Consider the following 27,513-nt stretch of genomic DNA (forward strand, 5'->3'; position numbering starts at 1 on the left):
CTGAACTAATTTCTGGCGATGAACATGCCGCACATATTTATTACGTTTTACATAGTTTGTAATTCTTGTAGGTTAAACGCGCTGATTCCAGGCAGAAGCAAATGGAAAAATGTTAATAGTAAAATAAAATTGTTTTCATAAGAGGATTTTACTTCTCTGTACCCTTTGCTGGGTATTGCACTTCATTTTGAGTTCTACATTACATTCCACAATTAACGATTACATTCGTTTCAAAATTACTAACTGCAATTAACGACTGAAATATTATTGTTAATCAGTAATCGCACTTAACAATTAATTTTAAGAATAAGTAGAAGCCCACTTTCCGTCCTATTACAAAAAAAATATTAAAATAATATACATGATGAAAATAGTTAATGGAATTACATTAAAATATCCTTCGAATTCCATTAAAAAATTATAAATTATTATTATTGCTTGTCTTCTCGAACTTTCAACAATTAATTCCATTAATCATTTTCGTCAGTCATTTAATCACATTAAAAATTTCAATCGATTTGTGTACAAGACTGATTCCAGGAATATTTGTCGCAATGCAATTATTATAAAAATATCCCATCTCTTTAGTAACAATTAAATAGAAGAATGAAGACAAAAATGATTTTATTAATGAATTTTTAAAACAAATATATTTAAAATACGGTAGGTACTTGAATGTCTTCCAAAAACGAGCACAACTTTGCATTTTAAATCGTTTCTCCAGCTTTAATTGTTCCCGAGACATTGGAACAAATACAGTTATTACCCTAAAATTAATTTTATTAGGTTGTTTTTACCTCCAAAAAATAAATGAATCGGAGCTGGCCTTCACAAGTCCTCGACGTGTTTATCTAGAAAATACTAATAATATTAGAACATACACTTCTGAAGAATAAATAATATAGATGAAATCAAATTTATTGATAGCGACGAAATTAAATAAAATTGATTGATACCAACCGAAGGCAAAACGGTGTGCTCATGTATTGATAAAGTAGAATTCTGCTGTACATATATTACCTACCATTCATAAGACAGGTATTTATGGATTGCATTTTTATAATTATTGCCCTCTTCGTTAATGGAATTAAATTGTAGCGAATAAATTAATGTCACAGACTTAAAATCCATATGAATATTGCATTCTATGAGTATTTCTGACTCAGCTTTGGGATGTGTAGAGCCCTCTTACCGCGTCGTGTCGTGTCGTATCAGTATTACCGATAGTTTGTGAAAAATAGGAACGTTAGCAAGAAGTGATTATTCCATAAATTTAATTTCTACTACGAGTGCTGAATATACATATACTATTTGGAAGCAATAAGCAATAAGTATACGTAACACGGGAATGATAATAGGGTATTTGATGCCCAATATTTGTATTTCAAAATAATGCATTGGATGTCCAGTTTATTTCTATACCTCGTTTGTTGTACTAACCATTACATATTTTAAATTTTGGAAGAAAAGCATATTCTCTATTCCAAATTCTACGATCTCGGTAATCAGAAATGAGGAATGATGATCATCACAAGGACGAAAGAAATATTCTGGCCTTCCGATCATCCCCTGCTTATTCGAATGATTCGTTAAAACCTGACCCAATACCTGTATCCATCATTACTAAAGTCGATATTCTAATCATGATGCGGTCAACAGATAATATTTGTTTTCGAGATGAACGATGGTTACCCGATGGTGGCACTAGCTATTGTTAGATTGCTTTGGTGTATTAATCATTTTGAAGGATGAGTCAATAGTTCAATAATGACTGATTTCAGGGATGAATGAATACGGGGAAGAACACCGAACATGTTTATCGCATCGTTATGAAAGGATGATTCGATAAATATATTTTCTGCAACATGAGCTCAAATTGATTAGAATAACCTGGGATAGAAAATTTGAAATTATTGGAAGATCGGAAGGTTGTAATTTTCCTCGTAATTAACGAAAGGTATGAAAAGCCTTTCAATAAATATGCATTGAAGGGAAAAAATATTTTTCCATAGACTGAAGTACAGTATATGAGAAAATACAAAAAACATGATTGAAAAAATATTAAAAAAGCATCGAATTTTCACATCACAAAAGTATTCGAACGACTTACAAAATTAAGTTGAGAAGTTACAAAAATATATTTTTTTTTCATTTTTATTATCAGTTTTATGCTTTTATTGTTTAGCAATATGTATCAAAAAATTTGACACTTTTTAAATTATGTTTTTTTTACAATTGATATCGTTTTGTACCTTCATGTTAAACGATTTTATGATTTGTGCATAGTATGTATTTTTTTTTTTGTTGCAATTGGTATGATCAAATTCACTTTGTATGTATAGACAGTCATGTATAGGACGTTTGTAAATATAACTTGTTATTTTAGTTTGTTATTGCATCTAAAGAAATTAGTAAAATTACTATCCTCGACTGATAAAGTGAATTCGGTCATACGATTTGCAACCAAAAACAAATCGCTTAAAATAGAGATAGAAGACGACATCAATTATAAATAAAGAATAATTTTAAAAATGTCAAACTTCTTGAAACATATTGTTAAACAATAGAGGTATAAAACTAGTAATCAAAAATATGGCAGTGGTATGAAAATTCATACTCTAAATAAAAACATACTCTACTATAGAGTCGAAGACTCGTTACTGTATACGTATATCCAACTCAGTCAGTGTTAATAGGTGCGCGCTTCAGAAGCTGGGCTAAAGAAGTAGGAACTTAATGCTAGAAAAAAACTACAGATTCTTCATTCTTCAATGGTTAAGATTCCGAAGATACTTTAGTGGATACTTACTGAATATACCTTTTAATTTATGTGTATCCTGGTAAATATAATGTTATTTTGATAAGGCGAACTAAGGAAAATTATTTTCAATTTAAATAATAAATATTTCTTAAATCTAATGTCTGGATGTTCAGTGTTATGGGTGAAGGACCTTCTGGCGCAAGTGCCTACGACCCTGAGATTAGTTAAGGCGGTCGCACGGACGGCGGCGCATACATCGGATTCCCAAAGCGACACGAGGCCCGCTCGTACGCGTTTCTACGACGCGTCTATCGTCCGTGATCCGTGGTCAAGTTAGCGGTTGGTTGCGATCAGTTGTGATCATGATGGGGATCAGTACCAGCTGACTCGTTCGTCGGGAGGTCGGAGCACGTTGCGTTCACGTCGCGTCTCTGAAACGTACCCTATCGTGTTTCCGTCGCCGGTGGCTATCGACCAGTAATCGGTGTACGAGTTCGTGCTAGTTAGAAACACTCGTCTATCGTGAGCCGTTGAAATAATCGGGAGAGCTCTTGGTACAGCTTTTGAGCGCACGCTATACACGATGGAATGCGCGGCAGTGACGAGGATTGTGACGATGTTTTGAAGGGACACGTTTACCCACGTGGAACGCGGTGCCAGTTTCCTTGGTGACTCGGCGGGGCCTTGGGCATGCAAGCAAACGTAAGAAGAGAAGCAAATTGCTAGACCGATCGGAAAAGAAAACGTTGACATCCTTTTCTTCCTTGCTGTAAACAGAGGAGAGGAGGACACTTGACCACGGCGATGCGCGCGCGCGTGTGCTCGTATCCGTGTGAGTGTACGTCTGGGTAGAGAGTGGAGGGAGAGGGATAAAGAGTTTAGAAAAGACGGAGCGAGACGGAACACAAACGTAACGGAAGAAGGGACAAGGAGAAAGAGAGGGAGGGAGAGGGAAAGGCGGTACAGAAGGAAGAGAAAGAATAAAGACGCCCGGCCGAGTGTGTCTCTCTGTTGTGTTTGATCGTGAAAACACGTGGGGTGCGACGCGGGAGAGGGTACCTCCCCCCGAGTATTTAACGAACTTTCCTTCAATAACGGCAGGACGAGACAAACAGTATATCCCCTAATCTTGACGATCGATCGTTTTTTGTCGAACGAGGAGACCAAGTTGCACGGTAAAGATACGTCAGGGAAACAGTGTCTGGACGTCATCCTGTCACGCAGGAATATGCGCGAACGGTAAAACATGCTGCGCATATACTGCAGCTAGGTGTGTTTTGTCTCTGTGCACGTGTGCATGTGCGTGTCGGCGAGTTGTCTCACTATGCGGCGGTGGTAGTGCGTGAACGCGTCGGATTCGTACACCAAAAGGTCGGGCCGAAGTTCTCAATGCAAAACGGGTCGCTTGATACGCGTCGCGACGCAATAAGGCGCAACCAAGAAACGGTCGTTTTAGCCTGCAGCGTGTTTGTCTCTGACGCGACGCTTTTACCCTCTTGCTGTGCCTCCGGCGCGTGACGTAATCCATTCAACCGCTTACTACGCAATACGGGACACGGCCGACAATGTTTGTGTCTCTTTTCCACTGTCGTCGAACTCTGTACCCTCGTCCTTTTCTAGTCTAGCCCCGTTTGTCTCGCTCGATCCTGAGCCGCTCACGCGCCGTCACCAACATCAACCCTTCTTTTCCTCGACCCCGCTGATAATGGCGACGCGAGACACTCTCCTACGACGTTATTATTGTTGTCCTGTGAACGCGTGCGAACAACCTTCTCTCGTCTTTTCGATCGCACGACACCGATTTCCTTTGTCTCCTGTCTCGGTCGCCGCACCATCACCGCCTCGAAAGAGCGGCACTTAGTGGCCGGAATTAAAAACATCTTCGTATCGACTTTTTTTTCGATAGACCATGTACGTGTATGCGTGCGGTGAACCCTCGGGCGGGCGCATCTTCTTTTCGTAACACATGGTGTTGTGCTTCGTTTTTTTTGGCAGGGGATACCTGAAGTTGCGTCGCAAGTGTGAACTAGTAAGAGTGGATTTTCTTGTAAAAGTAGTTTGGTTATTTTGTTGTAATTGCACTGCGGGTCATTAAACGATTAGGAGAATCTGCGGAAGTGGGAATTGTTTTGCGGGAAAGGATTTGGTTTACAAATGATTGCATTTGATTTTATTTATAAAACTTTGCTCGAAGACTGCTGCGCTTGCCTCTGTACATATAAGGCAACAAATTTGTATGCATTAATACTCTAATTGGAGAATTGTTCATTCTTATATAAAAAAGTTTCTTGCTAGCGTTTATTTTTTAAATTCGGGCTTGGTCCAATTTTTTTCCTTCAGGAAATGATTAATTTTTTCAAAGGTACTTTTGTGTAATTTAGTAACTATGAAAATTTGCGAATAATGAAAATATTTAGTTCATCAAAATTTTTACAAAATTATTCCCTGCTTACTTTTGATTTCATCCATTTTATTGTCATTAGCTACTCAGAATTTTTTGTCTTTTTCGCTTTTACAATATACATAAATATTGTATAGAGCATGACCGTACCCAGCAACTGACACAACTTAATTTTCAAAAATTCCATCCCGGACGCGTTAATCAGAATATTATGAAACATCGGCGACGTGTTGAGCTTAATTATGTTATTAGGCAACATTGTGTGCTGCTCAAATTTATTCTAAAAGAATTGAAATTATCCTTCGAAAACGCGATTATTTTAAAGTTTTATTTGTTAATTCGTAGACTTCGAAAGTAATAGATAATTTTGCAAGCAAACATTATTTGAATAATAAGAAAGTAATTACAAACAAAATTATAAGCCGCCAAAATTCATATCTTTTTAAAAAAATCTGATAACTTGTATGTTTTATCTTTCATTATATAGTTAGTAAATACATTGTAACTCCTTTACTACATTTATTATGAAACCTATTTTATAATAGTTAAATTACTTCGATTTTTTAAGTGAGAATTATTATTTTCTTATAAATTATTAAACAATTTTTATGGAAAGCTGTAACACTAACTTCTTGAATTTGTTTGATACATAATTTCATATTAAACACTATGAACGTTTAAACCAATGCCATATGTTAAGTCAAAGGCTAAAGACTACAATATTCATATAGTGTGCTATCTTCTTGTAAAGTGTTCACAAAAGTTGTTTAGAACTGTGGCCTTGACTATATATTACAAGCTTATCAAAATCGGCAAGAAATCGCTGGTATATACAATTGCCTCGCAGTTTCATTACAAACGAAAATCCGCTTCGCGATACCAGATTTTATTTGACCATTAACTTCTTTGTAACAGAAGTCGAATATCCGTAATTAAACGCAGAAAGACAAAGCTTGCCCTCGAGAAAGAATTATCCCGTCTGCGAAACGTGTACCAACAACCTGTTTGAGGTGAGATAAGGTAAACACGCGGCGCGTGGTCCGCAGCCGGTGTATATCTCGCCGATTTAATCTTCGTGAAGCAGTTTCTTCTTTCATTCAATCCCATTTTTTATTATCCGTTTAATCCTCTTAGTGCCAGGGCCGATTTGATATGCGCGCTTATAAGAATAGCTTTATACAAAATTCCGATTTCCTGGAGGAAAATTTTACTATTTTTTCTTCTGAGACTAAAGAATATAGAATATAATGTTGGTCAGCAAAATTTTTAGTAATAAAATATGTTCAGGCTCGCCAGGGAGTCGGTCCGCCAGACCGAACAGTGGCACTAAGAGGGTTAATCAACTGCTCATTACAAACGTGTTCGAATCATATTCCCCGCGGAACGCATAAATACATATTGTATAATTGAACTGGCTAAGTATACACGAAATAACGATTCAGTGACATTTATTTCTGCGAAAACTAATCTCAGGTTTCAATAAAATGAAAGTGAGATATTGAAATAATGAATACTTTCAATTAATTTTAAATTATGAATTTAGAAATAACGGAAATAACTTCTTACTTATGTGAAATAAGTAATTTAAATAAAATAAATAATCTACCATAGAAGGTTGTAATGAGAATTGTTCATTTAAATGGATTTATTTTTATCTTGGCATAAAGTCGTCCTTAATGTAGCAATCCCACCATTTTAATAAACGAAAACAGTTTTCCGCTGTTCTTCCATTAAAAACTATTTAAAAAATTATTTAATTGGATAGTCGAATAATGAAATAGTATAAGGCAAATTTTTGTCACAATTATCTCAAACCAATATCTAGTTAAACCAGATTTATCACATATATTAGATACTTGAGTGATCACGTTTGATTAGATTGTCGCATTTAATTAATTATTTTGTGATTTCATTCCATAAGTATTCAAATTTTACATACGATTATACTCGAACCCTCAGCGATCGTTCACAAGCTAAATATCCATAAAGACATATTCAATTTGGTTTCAATAATTTATGCCGCTTGCTGCATAAATGAGTCTCGTATAATAAATGCAAATCATGCGTAATTCATTGAGTGCACATGAATCTCATGTGTTATTTGTGGCGCTGGCCACTGCGGTCTTAAATTGCCAAAACATAGTTAAAGCTTCAAAAAAATGCAATGCCGGAGGAAATAGAAATAAAAAATATATACAACAGGAAATGTATTACATGTATGATTAAGATGGGTTTCGAAGATAGGAGTAAGGCGTTGATTTCAATATGATTAAAAATCAAAATCATATTTTTTATTACATTAGATGATTCAACATTTATTGCGAAAAATCATTGATTTAGAAGTCATTTGAATTTTAGTTTCTTCTACTGATAAGAGTAAATAGTAGCATTCAGGCTGGAGGTCGTATTGTTAAACAATAGTTTTAGATAGGTGAGTGCTAACACTACTTAATATTAAAGTTCAAATATCTTCAAAACTAATGACTTTTCGTAATAAATGTCTTAATATTTTTATGAAGAGAATGACAAGCCGAATCGACTAGTATAAAAAAAACCATGATTCCATTTTAAAAAATAAAGTTCACCTTTATATGTCTTCATTGCGTTCACTTAGAAATATTCTATTAATTTTAATTTAATTAAAATTCTATTAATCAGATTACGTGCCCCCTAAAATCAGTCAAATTTCGTTTGAAACATTTTTTAGTATCATCGGCGGTTTTTAAGATATTTGACAGGATAAATTAAAAAATGTTACCCCTTACATCCTTCTTAGTCAGTTTTCACTGTTTCTCGTGAGTATAATGACAATATTTTGTGTTATGCCAAATATACTGGTCAAAAACAGTTGGTTGGCCACGTTTTGGCAAAGTGGGTCTAGTTGTGTCGAATGCTCGTTGATTGTTTGCGGTACAAATTAATTGCTGCGGCGTCTAGGCTGTTCTAAATAACTCCTGGAGCGAAGTATGGGAAAAAAGACGGAATTTGGTACGGCCGTTCTGGCGAGACCACGAGCCGTGTTGCCGTGTATCTTGTGAAATCCTCGAAGCCTTGAAAATCTAGCGGCTCGGCTAAGCACCAAGGAAAAAGAGAATTAGTATATTGCGTGTTTTGTAACCGACCGCGCTGTACGATACAAAAGCCACGCATCGATCGCACCGAGGCTCCTCCTTTTTCTGTTACTACGCTCTTTTGCAACACACTCGTTCAATTGCACGCCGAGGAAAAAAGCTAGTTCGTGCATTGTATCGTATAATTTCATTCGGTTGCATTCGATAATTTGGCGAAAATTTCGCTTTTCATGAAAGTACAAAAAATTTTCAATTACGGTAATTAGAGTATAGTTTTCATATATTTATGGCAGAAATGAGTACAGCGTTTTTATACTATATACTTACGTTTTACATATAATAGAACTGTTACATGTAGATATGCATTTTCATATGGTTCCTGTTTCTTGGAATTCGAACTAGTCTACTTATTTGATACACTCGTGACACAAGACAGTGAATAATATTTTGAAACAAGTAAAGTTTACTTTTATTATAAAACTAATCTAACGATCTATGCTTTAATGACTTTTAGGCGACCTTAGGTATACGGTATAAATGGAAATAGAAATTGGAAATTTATTGTGATGTTGTATGGGGCTTCCCGGTCGTCGCACCTTGCTTCCCACAATCGCCCACAAACTTCCTTTTCCGCCAGTGGAGGGTTTCGGGTAGGACGACATTGAAATGGTGAGGATACGTCGTGGCCAATCATCTTACGACGATCTAGCGCTGCTACGTATCCCCTCCATTACTCCAACTTGAATTTGGCGGTGGTTGCAGGATACGGGGCAAAAGATTCCCCTCGCGCCAATTCCCTGGCAACATTGGCAGCAATACTTTGTTATTTTTTCGTTAATCATTTAGTGAGGATTTTCAAATGCTTCCATTAAATGAATAAACGGTCAATATTGCATCTAGGTTATCAATACAATATTATAAATTGACAAACTGTACTTTTCCATACGATCGGTATCCACGATAATACTCCCATTTTCGCGTTTCACGATCATATAAATAAAATTTATTTACTCTTGCCGCCATGGTAGATGTGTATATGCATGCGTAGGATATGAAACGTAAATATTTTTCATTGAATTCTCATCTATATTCGAAATATTTGATACATAAATATTAATTCTCTTTTAAAATAACCATAATTATAAAGTTACTTCCACACGAAATAATTCAATACATTTCATGATAAATATTTTATGATAAAAGTAGAGAAAAATCTATTTATATAAATTCCATCTTGTTATTCTTGTAAAGTAACACACTTCATTTGCTGCTCGGTATGTTTAGCGTTAAACTTCGTACTTCAAAATTATAATTATTTATGTGCCAACCTAATATACACATTATCGCGGAGTGTAAATTAGTAGTTTCAGTGTACATATATCCTTGACGCGAATATGCTTTACCCGGTATAAGCGCCGCTGAGTTTTACCATTCTCGATTTTCACTTTTGTCAACAGGTCGACTGTTTCACCAGCGCAGCGATTTTGGAGTATCGGTATGTCGAGCAATCTAGGATACGGCAGTGGTGTTCCAATAAGTGATTTTCTTATCGACATGTCATCGTCGCAGCACGAATTCGCTGTTAGGAATGCCTGCCTATCTATGAAGCATGTAAGTAATTGTTTTTATAATTTCCAACATGTTATAAAACCGCCGTAGCGTGCCGAGTCATAAAGGCTAGCCAAAACGAAACTGCAACTCAACGTTTTTAAATGTTAAAATTTACTCGTAAGTATTAACGTGATTTCTTTTTACTTCGACATTATTCTTTTCATTTTTTGTATGTATGATCATGCTAATTAAAATTAGAAGTTCTCTCGTAGATTTATTGTGCAAATACTGTTTAGAATAAACTATATACTTCTACTCCATCTCACTAATACTCAATAAACGTATTTCTGATGAATACTATGCTATTTGATACAATAATTTTGGTTTCTGGAACTAATAAAAAATAGAATTGAGAGCATACGGGTCGGCGCTGCAGAATTCTTGATATACAGTGAACATATTTATACCTGGCACTTGACATCGTTTAGTACAGTGCTTTTGAAATTAGACGAACTATTCGCTTAAGGGCGCTAAGAAATCTAAGGAGCGGTGATAACTCCGTGTTATATGAAGGGGGTTGAATAAAAATAAAATGGTAAAAGCATAGACAAATATGATATTACTGTATATGAAGATTTTAAAAATTTTGTATGTTTTCGAATTGCTGCTCAAGTTTTGTAGTATTGTATGTAATGAGATTGAAAATCTTGTAATTTATTGCTCGATAATTATTAAACTTTCTTACGTATTGGTTTGTGTATCCAAACGAGTCAGTAGAATATTAACAATTACAAGGAGCTGGAAACAGACTTCCAAATAGGAAAGGAATAAGAATCAATTTTAAAACCATTCAAAAATCGATACAGAACCGAAACAAACGGTTGTTAAATTTATATGTAGCTTTACATACTTTCGATGCAACTTCACTAGCAAATGTACACGTATTTAGTCAACATTGAACATCAGTGATATAAGTAACGACACCTACGAAAGTCAATATCGAGTCTCGGCCACAGGACCAGGAAAGGTTAAACAGTTATTTTCGGCACCGTTTCTAAATCACTAATCCATTGTTTGGTTCGACCACGTGATACTTGATCGGTAAGAAGATCGATGGATATCGAACTGAGACAAGAGACGCGTAATCAGCATGTCTGGATAGCTAATTTACCCAGTTTATGTAACACGAGTCAATTTCGAAAAAATCGACGCAATACTTGTGGCCTGCGTAACAGATACCTTTGTCACGATAACGTTATCGTGCCACCGACTGCGCAATGTCTCTACTCTTCGCGATGATTTACTCATTCTCATGAATGAAATTGAAATCTGTTTTCTCGCGGTTCATTCCCATTCTTGTAAGTACATCGCGGTATGAACTTTATCGATTCGGTATAAATGTCCGCGTTGAATTATAAATTTTTGCGTTAAATTTCCACTGTGAACCTCAAATATTCGCATAAAATCAAAGTAATTGCATTTTCAAGCCTCTTTGCGACATAAATGTTTGCTAAAAATTTCATCGAAATTGTTTAACGTTGTTTTGGGCTACAAAAAATTAAACATAGCAAAAATCGCTGGATTTTACGACTTTCGACCAATAATTACAACAAATCTGAAGATTTTTTTCTTCCTTCAATGATTGTAAGTACGAAATAAAAAGTTTGTCGTGCTAAGCATAGAAGAAAAATTTTTTGAAATAAAAGCTATTATAAGTTTTAGAAATACATATTTATTGTAAACGGTTTAACAAAAATATAATTGTTACATTTCCTTTTCAAGTATTACAAACTCATAATATTTGTCACGTGAAATAATGGGAAGTTCCACTTTATTTTCGTTGTTAATGTAAATTTTGTTCGGATCATTTTTTCCCCAATATTCTCTTTTACTATGTTTCTATAAATTTGCAGATATTTGCCACGACATTTTATTAAATTTTGTCGAAATTTGAATGTTTGGATCAATGTCTACAATGACACGTGCGAATATGTTGGCTAATTCAAGAGCTCTATGTAGGATATGTAAATTCAAATCACGTAAATTGATATCTCGTATAATAAATATCACAGAAATAGTGTTATAATTTACAGTGTAAATTGAGTTATACCTACAACTAAGTACATTGATTTCATAATCGTATAAATATTATCGAGTGTCAAACTTTTTATAAATATTGCAAAGTAGAAAATTGTAAATACTGCGCGCATTACGTACTGGCTAAATATAGGAAAGGGTTAAGTCTTTCCCGAAGCATTGTGTCGCGATCCCTAACGAAGCAAAAGTGCTTAGGCATGCGTTTTCTCACGATAATTCTTACCAAGTCCGTCTTCCGCATTCTCGCGGCCTGAAAATAGATCGGCAATCGATCCGTGGGGGTCGAGCTCCTGCAATTTGATTTACGATTTGTATCGACAGAGGGGATGTCCAGGTTCTTTGCCGATCCCTTGCGCCCAGCCTATTCCCAAAGTCATTAACCCCTCGCGCGTGCATTTAACTGGCCTCCTATTGTGCATTTAGCCGATCTTTCAAATAGCATTCCGGTTATGTAGATGCACCGCATATACAAATTCACAGCCACAAAGTGGACGCGAGTTTGGCTCTCTGGTTTCGGACATTTATCTGTGCCAGCTAGTTTCTTTTCGCCGTGAATTGTACGACGGCATAATGTTGTTTATTAGCTACGAACTCTTAAACGGTTTTATATCAGAGAAGTTCACAAGATTCGCCACAATGTAGAATCATTTCCATACATCGATTTCTATTTTCGGCGTGCCATTTTTTATACCTTATAATGATTAAAAATCATTATTTGACTTCAAACGAAGAACTGACGAAATTCAATTTTATTTCATTTGTATATGTTTATAGTGATATTTCGCAAGTCTATATAAAATCAAAACTTTAGTTATAATGTTAAACAAGTCAAAATCGCATTAGTTTTATAGTTTATAGTTACCTTTTTCGTTGTAAACCGTATGAAATCAATTACTTTAAAAGTTCAAATTTAAATAAATTGATAATCTTGAGGCATAAGTATTCATGACTCTTAAAATTGAAACTAAATTGTGATAATATGTTCTTTCGAAAATACTTGGAATTAGTTTAATGTATCTCTTTCTTACTAATTCTTGAATGAAGTTAAGAAAAAATAATATTAAGTGCTTATGTTCCAATAAATTTTAAACATGTTTAAATGTGTACAATATTGTCAAAACTATACTGTCGTACTAGAAAATTTGTACGTAGACCTATATGTATAGGTTTTGCCGTCAAAGCAAAATTATCAAAATTAAACATTTGATTCTTCTCAGTTCCACGCATACAAATTTCGAAGAGTCGTGCACAGATTATCGAAACGGAAAAAAAGTGTTTATTTTTTTCGTCAGTATAGTATAACTTCGTTATTGCAAATAATAAATGATAAAGGCAAATTCGTAAAAACGGAACATTTGCTTTCTGAGCTTTCGATTTGCATGCTCCTCTTTAAATACCACGGGAATCGATGAACGGTTCGCAAACAACTCGAGATGAGACTCTGGCCCATGTGTGCTTGCTCTGCTTTGCTCTTTTTACCTGTTTCTACTTTGTTCGTTTTACCTGTTTCTACTTTTTTCTTTTTACTTGTTTCTGCTTTGTGGAATTCTGTGCTACATTTTCGTAGCTTGTGCTACATTCCTCACGAACTGAATTTACGGTGATTTCGTTTTATAAAATCCCGAGTGGAATTTCATTAGCTTGTTCATTTCACAAGCATTCCATTTCAGAAATGATTATTAAATCTCGACCGTGTATAAAATGATTGGCCAAGGTTAAACAATAATGGACTACGAAACTTTCTTGATTTATAGTACCTGCAAAAATTATCAAATAGAATTATCAACAACATTGTAGATACATTCTGTGCCTAAAAATAAGGACGCCTGTGTCATAACCGAAAAGAGATACATTTATGCATTGGTATTATGCTAAAAGTATAACAATGTCTGTAGGCAATCAAATGTAGACACCTAACATTGAGTAGTTGCTACAATATGTACTCATAGAGAAACGTTAATAATTAGACACAATTCAAAATGCAATGAACTGTTTTAAATTGAATTAAATGTCTGCAATATTAAAAAAAATAGTTAAATAATAATACTAATTATTTATTTTTACTTTTTTATATAAAAATTATGCTTTGTATTATCATTTGTAATTTTTTACCACTCATTTTCGAAATCCTAACGTGTCTCAATTTTAAGGTTGATGGACTTACATTGATTGATTTTTGAGCCATCCATACGTCCACGATCGTATCTTAATATTCATCTTCCCGTCATTTTCTATTTTCAACTCCGCCAGGATAGCCTCAATTATTTGAGTAACTACGCATGGGTAGGCACTTAAAGATCGTACGATTATTAACGTAGAATTGTTACGATAACACGTTTATACCGCGTGACAGGGATCGCGTTAACAGGTTTAGACAATTATTTAATCGATCCGTGTCTAGAGTCCAAGTATCAGACAAACGTTTCTCGTTGAAATCGGCGTGATTCACAGACACCGTTTCCACGCGGAACACATTTCCGACCGTATATTGGCAGAACGCGATAAAGAATATTTATGGGCTCGCGGATCTCGTGATGTGCAGCGGTGGCACCGATTTACCATTCGACAACTTTCCATTCGTCGTTGAAGACAGTGGCAAGGATACACGGACGGAATAGTCGAGCCGTCGAGGTCCGCGAAACGTTTGAACGAACGTCGTCAACAGCTGACTCACTATACAGCTACGCGTTATCTACGAGCGACCCATAATTAGATGCTCGTACCGTTCAATCCTCGTGCCCAAATTTTTCAGCTACATAGAAAATGTTTACCGAACCTTTTTAACCCTGAAATGGGTCACGCTGGGATGTTTCTAAAAATAGCATAAAATGTTTACGAAAATAGTTCGGACCTCAATTATTTGAACCAGGGTTAAGACAAATTTTATTCAAATGACGAATAAGAGTATGGAGATTAACGAATAAAATCTTATTCGATACTATCGAATAAGTATTCAACCAAATACAAAATCTAGATAAAAATTTATCCGAATTTTAGAAGGTCGCTAATAGTCTTGCAGCTGATGCGACGTAAAACCACTAAGAAAAAAAAAAGATTTTATTCAAGTAAGAAATTCATTCGAATTCATTAGAACGATGTCTTAGCCGAATATGAATTTATTCGTACAGGAATAATAATACAAATAATAATGATAATAATAGTAATAGTACAAATAATATCTTATAAAGTGTTTTTTTGTAATTTATCGATTTATTCATTTTATGTTTCTTTCGGTTGTTACCTTCTTTTCTTTAGATTGATCATTGATGCGTAATTAAATAATCGTTCCGCTAGTGCAGAGGAAAGTGCCGGTAATTTTAGCAAAGTGAAACGACCGACAGTAGTTCAAGAAATAACAAATAAGAACGAACGGACACTGTTTTGGACTTTTTCCGTATCAGAAACCCGTTTCAGACCAGTGTGGATTGGATCAATCGCAGAGGTTCCAAATGAAGAAGTAGGTTCGAGAGTTTGTCGGCATGAAGATTACTATTAGGCGATCGATTGAGTAGTTTTTCTGTCTGTCATTATTCTCGCGAAATTTTCCAACGTCAGATGGAAATTTCTTCCGACGCCGACGGTTCGCTTGAACAGAGACGCGTGACGAAACCGAATGCGACGGGGAAATACTACCGGATTATTTCTAAATGCGTAAATTATATTTGTCCACGTAAACAATAACGGAGCAGCAGCGCGCGCGAGACTATGCGACGCTTGACAGAGAAATCTCATTTGCGTTGATTGTAACACCGGTCCGGTGCAAAGTGGCTCGGCACGGAGACAAATTACAGAGCCAAAAATTGCATCGTTGCGTCAGCACCGTCGATCTTTTGCGTTACGTGTTGTTCGTTACATGTTATTTGTTATTCGTTGAAGGGCTGATTGTGAGGATACCGACCACCTAGTGAGAAACATTCACCAATACAGTTACACGTCCAGTAACGATCACAAGGTGATGAATTTTAATTTCAGTTCTACACATACAGCGTAATTGTTATTTACTTTTTCAGTTTGTTTTATTATGAAATCTGCAAATGCAGGTTTCACATTTTAAATAACATTTGCTCAGATTTTTAGCGATTTTTTCATAATACTTGTGAAACCAAAGAAGATTGAATATATTCCCGATAAATGTATCTTTACAGTTCTAATGATCGTAAATAAAAATACATAAATAACCGCAAATATGAAAAAAAACAAGTCGTAAGAGCATGTAACAAAAAGATGACATTCGCAGCCAACTTAGCAATTATTGTTAGCAGACCAAAAACTGCTTAAAAGCAGACTGATTTAAAGGCGTAGTACAAGTTTGTAAAAATTGGTCTTTACTCTGATCGATTGAAATTAGATACAAGCAAAAAAATTGGATCGTCGTAGCCATTGTTTGTACGGAGGATCATTATTGTTTAAATGTAATTTATTGGAAATCGAGTTGATGTTCGAATACTTTTTGTAGTCGCTGTAGTTGGAGAACCACTGTTTTAGAGAACCATGAATATCGTGAAAAATCAGTCGTAGAAAAATGCTGGCTACCCCTTCTCCCTTTTTCTGGTGACATATTGATTTAGTTCCTTCTTAAATTTCTTAATATTTTCACCTGTGACACGAAATATTAAGTTAAATTCGGTATCTCATAAGTAATAATTAATGAGTAACTTTAATATTCTGCTTACTACAATAATATAAATAATATGTTTTATTAAAGAAAAAATTATTGTCTATTGGTAGGTATCTCGGTGATTTAATAAAAGTACAAGCGAACGTCGTTCAGACGGTGATTCCTGCTGAACAATATAGTGCATAAGAATTATCGGTGTTATGGACTTATTTGAATGGGTAATGCAGACCTCGGTAATAGCAAAAAAATAATAATTGTTTTGGAACTAATAATTACGAACGTCGAGAAAACGGTGTAACTTTTTTAAAACTGCAGATACTAAATGACTCGAGTCTTCTGGAAATGTTAGGGAAACTAGTTTACTTTGCAGTGACTAAAATACTTTTTTCTAATTTTGAGATGACGAGGGAAAATAAAAATCTCACTTTTTTCAACTCTTTTTATTTGAACCCACAATATAACTTCTCACTGCGCAAAGGAACTCTCCACTGTGAAACGAGTTAAACAAAATTTGATTCCTCGTTTAATGGGTTAGGTAATAAATCTGATGTCTTTTAAATAAAAAATGTTCTCTGTTTTGCTTCTTCCATTTTCTGGTATAAGATTTGAATCTTTGCCTGGACCAGGGAGGGAGTCAGAAGGGAAACGAACCCTCGTTTGGCATCGACTCGAATTCCTATGTGGAGTAAGCGATAAGAAACGAGAGGCCAGGCACGAGCCAATCTCTCGCTTATCAGCTCGTTATCAGCACCGCGTGGAATTATGAATGGGAAAAATCGAGGCAGTCTGATCGTTTAATTCAAGATCCTGTTACGCAGGTTTTTGTACCAGAGAAATTAACTTCCCGCCTGGAAATTCAGCACATTCCAATGTTTATTTGATTAACCCATTGTCGCATTCAATGCTCCAACGCATTCGGGATTTAAATATTCCCTACCGTTCGGAACGCTCCAAAATGCTCTCGCTTTATGCGAATTAATATATCGAAATTTGTATTGCGTATTGTAGTTGGAACATTGGCCACTGTTCCATATCATGTAATGAATTACAATTGGTCAAATTTTTCCGCGCGTGTATAAACCATGTGTTGGAAGAACAATAAATGGGAACGGCAGAGGATTAGCTTTTCAATGGTGTATGTACTGTCCATCCACGAGAAGATGGCACAAAGCGATTTTAGGGACCTATTCCCACCATTTGATATCTCATCTACCTGTGCTATACACAAACCGTACCTACGAGTGGATTTCCGTACCTTCAACTGCCTTTCTTTGAGTTAGAGTTTAGAACTAAGAATTTTGAACGTGTACTGAAGGAACTCGTGTATACAGAATCTGTGAACTGTGCATTCACGAACTAAATATCGGTGTTATATATGATAAATATAATGAAGATTGCACATCCCGTACGTGATTGTACACCTGTAACATTTTATTGAAAGAAGCAAACAGAAACATAAATTAAATAATTATACTTAAAATGAGAGGGAAAGATGCTGAATAACAAATAAATATTTTCTATCATATTGTGTTCAATTGTTATAACGTGCATGATGTAGTACATCGAATTCTACTTCTTATTTTTAAATAATTAAAATCGCTTAGCCTATAAGATCAATAATGCCACTTACTGATTTAAAACCTTATGTTTCCGGACAAAACAGATATTATTTAACAGTTGGGGATATTTTCAAGGAAAATTTGAAATGACAACAGCAGCTTCAACCGTAAATTAGCAAATGAAGTCGAGTAATATTAATTAATCATTTATTGTATTAGTAATAATACCTATTGATAATTGAAATTGTTCTGCAGTGACTTATTATATATATATATATATATATATATATATTCTAGCCATATTTATTTAAATTCAAATAATTTACTATAAGTGATGCTTTGGAAAACTTCTCTATAAGTACTGAGTTCACTTAATTTTCAAACGATGGATCTGCACTTCGATATTTCGTACAAGATTGCCACAGGATTTTTGTCGTATTTGCAAGTACTCTCTATATTTATATTTTTTGCTTCTACAAACTACGTCATTATCACTCATCTTGATATTTATCAGTAATGTATAATCAAAATCGGCCGAGAATAACACGAACATTGCGTAATTCGAATTGTTCCAACTGATTTGTTAACAAATTGAACAGTGATGAACATCGGTACGAGGAAGCGCATTTTATTATCGTATTCTGTCGACCTCCTGCCTCTTGATTTATCCAATTATTATTGATTACTGATGGATAATGAGGAGAATGGAGCGGAACATTCAATATCAAGATCATGGCGATACATTTTCCCCTTCATCGGTTTCGTTTATCGGCATTCAGACAAATGAAACGACGCTGCAATTCCTCTAAATATTTCTCATTATTCCTCATGAACGTTTATATGAAGCCTTGAATTGCTTTTTGTTAGCTCTCACCTGATGAAAAACATTAATTACCGTCTTAGTTCTCTACGTATAGTTCTGTGTAACTTAAAAAACCACTCTTTAATTTTCTGATACCTTTAAATCGATTTGGAATACAGCAAACCTTCAAATACACGTATAATTTATTTTATATACAGGATGAGTCGGAATTCGTGAGAGCACTGAGAATGATTTTACTTGAAAAAATTAGAAACAAATTTGATATATAATATTTTTTTTTCGTTTGTTCATCTTTGTAAAGGATTTAGTTGCCGTCTATTCCTCTACCGCAGTTGTCCTCGTCCGAGATAGTGTTCACAAACAACAATTGTATTAAATGGAATGTTGCCATCATTGCCCGCATTTGTAAACACTATCTTGGACGGAGACAACTGCTACAGAAGAATAAACAGCTAAATCCTTTACAAAGCTGAACAAACATTAAAGTCGATTTTCTCGAAAACAGAGCTTCGGATCAAATAATGTTACACCTTTTTCTTATTTTTTTTCACGTAGAATCATTTCCTGTTCTGTTATACTGCGAATACTGGCTTATCCTGTATATTCTTTTCAAAATTTCAATTTCATTGATCATTTGCATTTTAAATCATTTTTAATTTGTATGAGTTTAATAGTGTTCAAGCTGGACAGGAAAGATAAATGATATATCTTTTAATTCAACATTTTTGCAGAAGCAATATGGTGATGTGGAAAGATTTTAGTTCATCAGAGAAGTTATAGCATGATCTTATGGCAAATCGTTGGATTGGCCTTGACGTGAACTATAATAATATGAAGTAAATAATATGCAATGCCATTTTAAAGAAATGGATGTAACGTTGTCTTTTTATTGAATAAACTAACAGTCTTTTTAAATTCAATATATTATCGTGCAGCTGACAGGAAATCGATAAACGTTTGTTCGAAACATTTTCTTTGTCAGATTAACGGAAGTGCTTGAGAGACAGTGTGCGAAAGTTAAGGAAACACTCCGTAAACCAGTATGAAAGACAATGCAGTTAATTAACTACTTTCTCATCATTAAATTAATATTTCATTTATCCATACTAAAGAATATGCTATGCGCTATCTGATACTTTGGTTGTTACATTGAGCGACGAACTGCTCTCACGTCTTCCTGCGAACATCAAATATAGCATATGCATCTTATACTAGACATCTATTAAACTATAGTCATTTACTAAACGACATTTTATTGACTACTTTATTTAACACTAAATATTAGTTAGCATTTTATGTAAGCCCGGGGGGAGATTATTTGGTAAATAAATTTTTCTTATTTATTTAGACCTTTCAGTTTGTTATAATTTATGCTTGGACTAAGAAATTTATTCAATGACTTTCCATAAACCGATCTTCAAATGTAAGTAACTTTACTGCAAAATCCGCGAAACCGGTCATTGTGACCGGCTCGGTAGGTCCAGTGCTAAATTGCAAAGTGATTACGAGTGCAACGGACAGAATAACCTTTCCGTTTTATATGCAAATAACTAGTTCTGCTGTCGACGGTCTACCATAAATACAAATGATCGCTGCAACTATGGTGTCGTATTTATAACCCGGCTTTATATAGGACACACAGTGTTCGATTGGCACGTGGATCAGATAACCACAGTTCCTTTTATTTGATCGCCGACTTCCTGAAAATGTCTCGGCCTACTGTGTCTGTCGAAGGTAGTATTTACCTACTTTTCGATCTTTAACTTTTCCGTCGAATCGCTGGGAAACATTCACTTTCGATATTCTTTAAGGGAAGGGATAATGATATTGACTGTCGAATTCCAGAGACTCCAACCGGAACAGCACAGCTCGACAGACTGTCGAGATAACTATGAAATTGTTCATTCATAAAGTTTGGGTTTGCTCTGAAATGCGTTGGAAGCAATCTCTTTTTAATTTTCATTCACAAGCCTGTAATTCTCTATGAAAACCGTCGCCGTTCGACCACTTGTAGGATAATAATAAATATATTGGTGGAGTAACATGTTTAACCCATTAAGTTCTAGTCAGAAAGATAATCAGATTTCCCTGTCTACAAGTGTTTATAGAAGCTTTCAAGGAAGCGAACGATATCTATAATAAATGATGTGAAAATATTTATTGGACTAATACTTTCTGTGAAATAAAGTAAAAGGAACTTAAATGAAATGACTGTACTCATATGATGTATTCGCAAAAAAGAATTATGTAAATGATTTAAAACGTTTGGTTAAAACAATTGGTATATCACATTATTACAAATACTGTTCTCTATGGTTTAGTAATATTAATTTAATTCAATGGTGTTGTTGCTGTATATATGTTTATGAAATTCAATTATTAACTATTTTATCATACATACGATGAGACTGTGAAAATATATTGAACAATGTTAACGAAATTCGAGGATACCACAATATATGTAACTAAACTAATCTTGAAAGAATTTTGTATATGGAAGAAATTTGCATCATTAGCAAAATGCAAGTACAATATATTTTTCTGTTACTTTAATCACGATACACCTTTCTACCGAAACTCCATTCAAACTATTTCTTTACAAATATACACGCCTCATAATGCTTCCTAATCTGCAACAGTGTATCAATACCATAGCGAACTCCGAATTCTGTCGAGTTTTATCACCCAAGACAGAACGTCGTAGCAATTTAATAGGTTAAGTGGTCGTTTAGTGTCACGGGTCTGATAGCGACTGCGGTCACGGAAAGTGTGACCTAAAAGGAATATCATACATGTGTAATAACGTGCCAATATGATGAAATTCACATACGAAATAGATCTTTTTAGAAAAATATCTAACAGGTACTTTTTCTATTTGCAGTGGTTCATAATTACGATGTAAAAACAAATCTCAATTTTTTTTATAATTACCAGCAACCGTGGATTACGGATCGATCTCAATAGAAGAACAATCGAATTATATAAAAATTGTAACAATTAAATCGAAATTTTCACTCAGTTTAAAGTATGATGAAAGGTGAAACTATCCCGTTAATTCTTTTAAGTATAAGTTTTGTTGTTTTTATAAAATGCAATTATATTATTGATATTTTCTCGCGAGATCATTATTTCATTCGTTTCATTGATTTCGTTTAAATGGTATTATTCGAATAGAATATGTTTCATACTAGGATTTTCGTTATTTATATAGCGCACTTTTAAGTACAGTTTCTTTAAAAAACAAGTAATAACGCGTGTGGTATTATTGTATTATAATAAATAATCGCTTATTCCCGCTGTTCGAATTATCTATATCTTTATCGAATTATCTATATCTGCTTTATATTCTTTCTGTTCTGGTTGATGGTGATTTTCTTGAAAATAGACTTGTTAACCTCTAAGTTCTTTAATCTACTGTTGCTCTTCCTCCTATCCTCGAAATAGAATTGTAGTAAATAGGTGTATCGCGAAGTGTCTCTGTTCTGACTGCTGAGTTTACTTTATTATTACTTTTGGTTTCCACACGTTAGACCTGCTTTAACTTCTTCATGTATTTGTCGTCTTTATTTATTATACCCAATTTTCCGTTCCCCTTTTTTCTGCGTGTTGTAGTATTTTTGCCACTACAGTCTCCAACAACAAATTTTATTCAAATCTCTGATACGCGGTTTGAGAGCCGAAATGTGTTACTGCTCCTACCGGCACGCTACAGGGTTAAATGTGGCACTAAATGTACTCGACAAAGCTATCGATTGGGGAAACTAATACTAACCATCTAGAAGGGGTGAATACATATATTGAACACTACTTGTAGTTACTGTCGGTCGTTGACGCGCCAAGTCGACGCGAATCTGCGGTATCGGATAATCCATCAAAGCGTATATGTTTGATTACTTGCAGAAAGTCTGTAGCCATGAGGGCCAAGAAGTTCTTCATCTTCAACAAGAAACTACTCTGAACATTGCCGCGATGTGAGCATCAGCGCTGTTCCGGAAAGAGTTAGTTAGAAGTGGTCCAAGCATCCGTTGGCAAAGTAACACTACTAGGATCCTGCAGAGTCGTTGAATCTCGCCTGAGAACGATCACGGACTGAAACAGTGAACAAGAACTACGAGAATGTCTAAATGAAGTCCGGAGATCGCAGCGAGGTCAAGGAGGAACCATTGGCGAAGCACCAGCTGCAAGGCTCCGCTATCCTGAAGTAGCTGATCGAGGTCCTTGCGAGGAGAAAAAAGTCTAGGGAACCGTGGTTCGTGAAATTGACAAGGCTCTGATCGCGAGAAATAGACTGGAAGAAGAAGAAGAAGGAGAAGGAGAAGATAGGGCATTGGGTAGAGGTACGCAAACCGTTTCCTCGAGGTCAGGTTGGGTACCAAGTGGCTCGAGGCCTGTATTAAGGGGGCGGGATAATTTAGAAAGATTTGACGATAGCTTCGTCAATAGGAGCAGTGTCGATGAGACAGGGAGATGAGGATGAGGTGCTCGCTGCTGATCGTCGTATTCCTCTGCGTCGTGGCGCGATTGGCGCGATGCCAGAACACGGCCTGGCTCAGGATACCGGAGAATTACTGGGAGAAGGACCTCACGAGCAAATACGATCCTGCTCGTGCGGACCAAAAGGACCACTGGGGGCACCACTGGAACAGTGACTCGATCGGACCAGGCGATCCCCAGTTTTACAGTCGGGTCGTTAACTACAGGAGCAACAGGGCCATCGATGTCTCTAGGTACTTTGTTATTTATTGTGTCATCGATGCGGAAGAGATAGAGACTCTGATTTTGGACTTGGGTTTTATACGACGGTATGCTTTGAATAGGACTTGAAACTTTATTATACGTATAACGCGAAGTGACTTAGTTAACGATTTGAAAAACGTGCGTTCTTTTGAATTTTTTTCGTAAATGTTTATAAATTCGGATTTTACGAATGCTTTTTATGATACTAAATTTACCACGGTCAAATCATCGGTTTCTCGTTTTACGATTATAAAAATTGTAAAGACACTTTCATACGGAATGATTGAATAAATTATTGCGGCAATCGCAATAATAAAAACTATAGTAAATCTAATGAAATTGAATCTTTTCATTTTCATGAGACGATGAGTATTCTTAAGCCTTTATGATATTTTAGCTAAATTACTACAGATCTCTGACTTTATACGATTTCACAAAGATAAAGCTGGGCTAATCTCAGAGTTCTCTGTTCTGTCGCTTATTTCTATCCGGCATGAACGCTTAAACTCTACAATCCAGTAATTGCAACGGGAGAGAAAAGAAATGCAGAATAATCCAATAAAAGCACTGGCCGGAAGCAAACATTGACAGAAAAGATTCCGAACAGCTTCTCTGTTTGCACAGCTAAAACAATTTCACAATACAATTGTAGCTGTACATACATTGAACTTCGACGAATAAATCGAAAACGTAGATTACTCGTTAAAGGCCTACATCTTCGATTTCATTGCTTTGACGTAACCATGCTGCAATAGTATTCTCCTAACTATTCTGCTAACTATCTTCAAATAATTTTAGATTAAGGATGAAAATTAACCACCAAATATTCAACTATTTTTAATTTTTTGCTATAATTTATAAACTGTGCAAATAGAAAAACTTTCAAATAAAAGTTACTTCTTTTGTCCAATGTGTTATATGGTGTACGAAAAAAAAAACGATTATTTGCTTACAATTTTTTCCAGTGGTTTAAAGAATGAACAAATCGTATATCATACGATAGATTTGGACAGAAGAAGTAAGTTTTTGAATTTGATCATGTCTTGCAAGTATGTTAAGATTGTTGGCAAGAAGGAACACTATATCTTGGACCTTCTGCGCAATCAGAAATGCTTATTTAGTAAATATCCTCTAACCCACGAGTGTGACCAAACAATTGTCCTAATTCCAGTGATCTAAATGAAACCTTTGTTCGCCATTGACACAGATCGTCAGAAGTGAACACGAACATAAATCAGCAGCCGAGCCAATCGACGAACATCCCGAAACCGACCACGAAATTCACGATAAAGCCGAGGAGATTGAAAAACGTGACGATCGCAGACGGCATTTGCCAGAGCATCGACATCCGGAACAGCGTGCACTATTTTCCGGTGATGAAGGGCTGCCGCGTGATAGAGGGCTACCTGCAGGTGGTTCTGATTGAGAACAGCTCCGAAGGAGAATTTCAGGATATACAATTTCCTGAATTAAGAGAAGTCACCGGTTACGTCCTCTTGTACCGCGTGAACGGCTTGAAGAGCCTCGCCAATCTGTTTCCGAACCTCGAGGTGATACGCGGCAATATTTTGCTGACCGACTACGCCTTCATGGTCTATGAAATGCAAAATCTCCAAGAGGTGAGTGTACTGCAGTATGTTGAATATTTTTTAGTTTCAAAATGACTCGGTGTCCTCTGGCTGTATCAAAAAGCTTTTTAATTTACCGATCCCTAAAAAAGATTAACAAGGGTTGATTTATAATTGTAAAAAGAGTGTAATTGGTTTAAATATTCGTTCTATGAAAGTCGATAAATTCAACGACCTCGTGGAAAAGCGGGGCATCAATGGAGTACATTTTGATTTTGTTTTGGCACTTTTTCTTTGTAACATGTCCTTCAGTTTTTTTAAAGTCAATGCACCCCAAATTTTAATCCATAGCGTTAATTGCATTATTGCAACTTTTGCATTAATAGTTACTTATTTTACTGATTCCTATTATGCTCATAAATAATGTCACAATTATGCGGTATGTAAAAACAATTTTAGTACTTCCCAATTGTTCTAGTTAGGTTACAAGATGACGTGTAAAAGTGAACTAGAATTATATAAATGGTTAATACAACGTTATTGGTGATAGACGGACGAATTCAACCACCTAAATATGATTTTTTGATAGTTTGGAATATTTCATAAATAGGATAGAATGAGGCTAAAGATCCTGTTTCTCATATGAATTTATTGTGAATTTAATGATTTATGTTTTATAATAAAATTCTGGATGTGTATTTTCTTATTTTGTATAAACTGTAACTATTATGCTTTAATTTTGCAATGTTTGTCTTTTAAAGATTAGTATGCAACATAAACGAAGTCTATACTTAGCTGAGTGCAAATACAATTCCAGGTTTCATTGCTTTAAAATAGAATTGTACCATCGCAAAGCGATAAATTGATCCGTGCAAACGGTTATGTTTTCAATGCTTGGTGATGTCCATTCAATACTGCTGAGATAGAGATGTCAAGCTGCAATTCTGAGTTTACTTACTAGCGTAAGCCAAAATTATCATTTACAAGTTTTTTAAACCATTATTGTTCTTTGATTTTTCAAAGATATTAAAGAACATCTTTATTAATATTAAAATATTTTCATAACATTATATATCAATAAAAAACGTTCGATTAGACAGAAGTTCATCTACTGCTGGAAATATTGCCAATGATAAAGCGTAACACAAAGCGGATTAAAATTCGGAACTGTTAATTACACGTCTATTTAAGTACACGTGAAATAGGGATCTCTAATTTTAATCATCTTCAAAAGTCAGAGATCGAAGGTATACTGTTATTAATTGTGTAACTTATTAAATGAAGTATTTATTGGAAATTATTTGAGAAGTATACGAATACATGAAATTTGACGGACTGGATATAACATCGATTTAATATTTTCATCGAAGATGGGGAATATGTGAAAGAAAAGTCCTGACAGCAGGTCAAAAATTTTTCAACGAATGCAGAGCTTCCCTCGAAAAAAGTTATTTATCGCGTGGTCGGTGATATTTCCGCGGGCGTGTTATGATTGAAAATAAACCTGAATCAATATTCGCTTAGACGGTAAATATTAGTCTTTGCTCGTTTCACTTTACGCGATTTATATGCATGGTACCGTTAATCACTAGCAACAAGTTGAATAAGTTAAATAACAAGATCCGTCGTATTCCATACTGTTCGGAAGCAATAATTCAAGTAAATGCAATCATTACTGTTAATTGTACAATTTTATTGTATGTCTATTCGTATATGTTGCTCGGTGACATCTATTTGTATGCAATATGGTTTGCCTACAAAAAAATGTTGGTATTCGTTTCAACTAAAACTAATAATAAGCAATCCACAATATATAAAAAGTAAAACATGTGGAGCAGTAATTTTAACGTTATAAAACTCGACTGATACTTTTATATCCAATTTCTGTGCGATTAATTCAGCCACGTTACTAAACGTGAGCGCGTTACTCTGCTTTCCGAGAATTTATTACTGGTTTGTTATCGATTGCGTAAAAAGGATAAACGAAACTAAATGTCGTTTATTTGCATAACTTTAAGCGAAAGCTCCCAGTTCAATATGTTAACTTGTATCAGCTATATCTGGGTAGTTGAATGAAATCTGCAGTCATGAAATTCAATCGGATAAACAGACTCTAGTGTTTAAGAGTAAATTTTCAACATTAATTGTTATGGTACCAGTTACATAAAATATCAGATTGTTACATACCATATCTGCTTGTTACATATCAAATATCAGATGTACATACAGTCACAAGAAACAATCGAGAAAATTAAAGCAATTTATTTTATAAAGCAAAGACTGAAATTGAGTCGCTCGGCTGTGAGTGACATGACTGCAATTCTGGA

The 27,513-nt window shown here is 35.1% G+C and overlaps 2 protein-coding genes across 7 annotated transcripts in view; both read left to right on the forward strand.

Moving 5' to 3' along the window:
• LOC144470276 (uncharacterized) overlaps nucleotides 1-16 on the forward strand; it is a 297,327-nt gene extending 297,311 nt beyond the window's left edge. Inside the window, exon 17 of the mRNA XM_078181234.1 lies at nucleotides 7-16. The gene's annotated coding sequence lies outside the window, so the exon portion shown is untranslated. The remainder of the gene's footprint in view (nucleotides 1-6) is intronic.
• A 3,137-nt stretch (nucleotides 17-3,153) lies between these two features.
• Nucleotides 3,154-27,513, forward strand: part of LOC144469308 (insulin-like peptide receptor) — a 41,038-nt gene continuing 16,678 nt past the window's right edge. Inside the window, exons 1-5 of one of the 6 annotated variants that reach the window (XM_078179429.1) lie at nucleotides 3,154-4,031; nucleotides 9,691-9,844; nucleotides 22,782-23,218; nucleotides 23,313-23,608; nucleotides 24,826-25,237. In XM_078179429.1, coding sequence (XP_078035555.1) covers nucleotides 23,349-23,608; nucleotides 24,826-25,237 — 672 coding nt within the window. In that variant the 5' untranslated portion in view covers nucleotides 3,154-4,031; nucleotides 9,691-9,844; nucleotides 22,782-23,218; nucleotides 23,313-23,348. Of the gene's footprint in view, nucleotides 4,032-4,704; nucleotides 4,791-9,690; nucleotides 9,845-22,781; nucleotides 23,219-23,312; nucleotides 23,609-24,825; nucleotides 25,238-27,513 lie in introns of those variants that run through there. The other 5 variants (XM_078179410.1, XM_078179419.1, XM_078179439.1 and 2 more) reach the window with 5 other exon arrangements.

This window comes from Augochlora pura, chromosome 1, assembly GCF_028453695.1.
Source record: "Augochlora pura isolate Apur16 chromosome 1, APUR_v2.2.1, whole genome shotgun sequence".
Taxonomy (NCBI): domain Eukaryota; kingdom Metazoa; phylum Arthropoda; class Insecta; order Hymenoptera; family Halictidae; genus Augochlora; species Augochlora pura.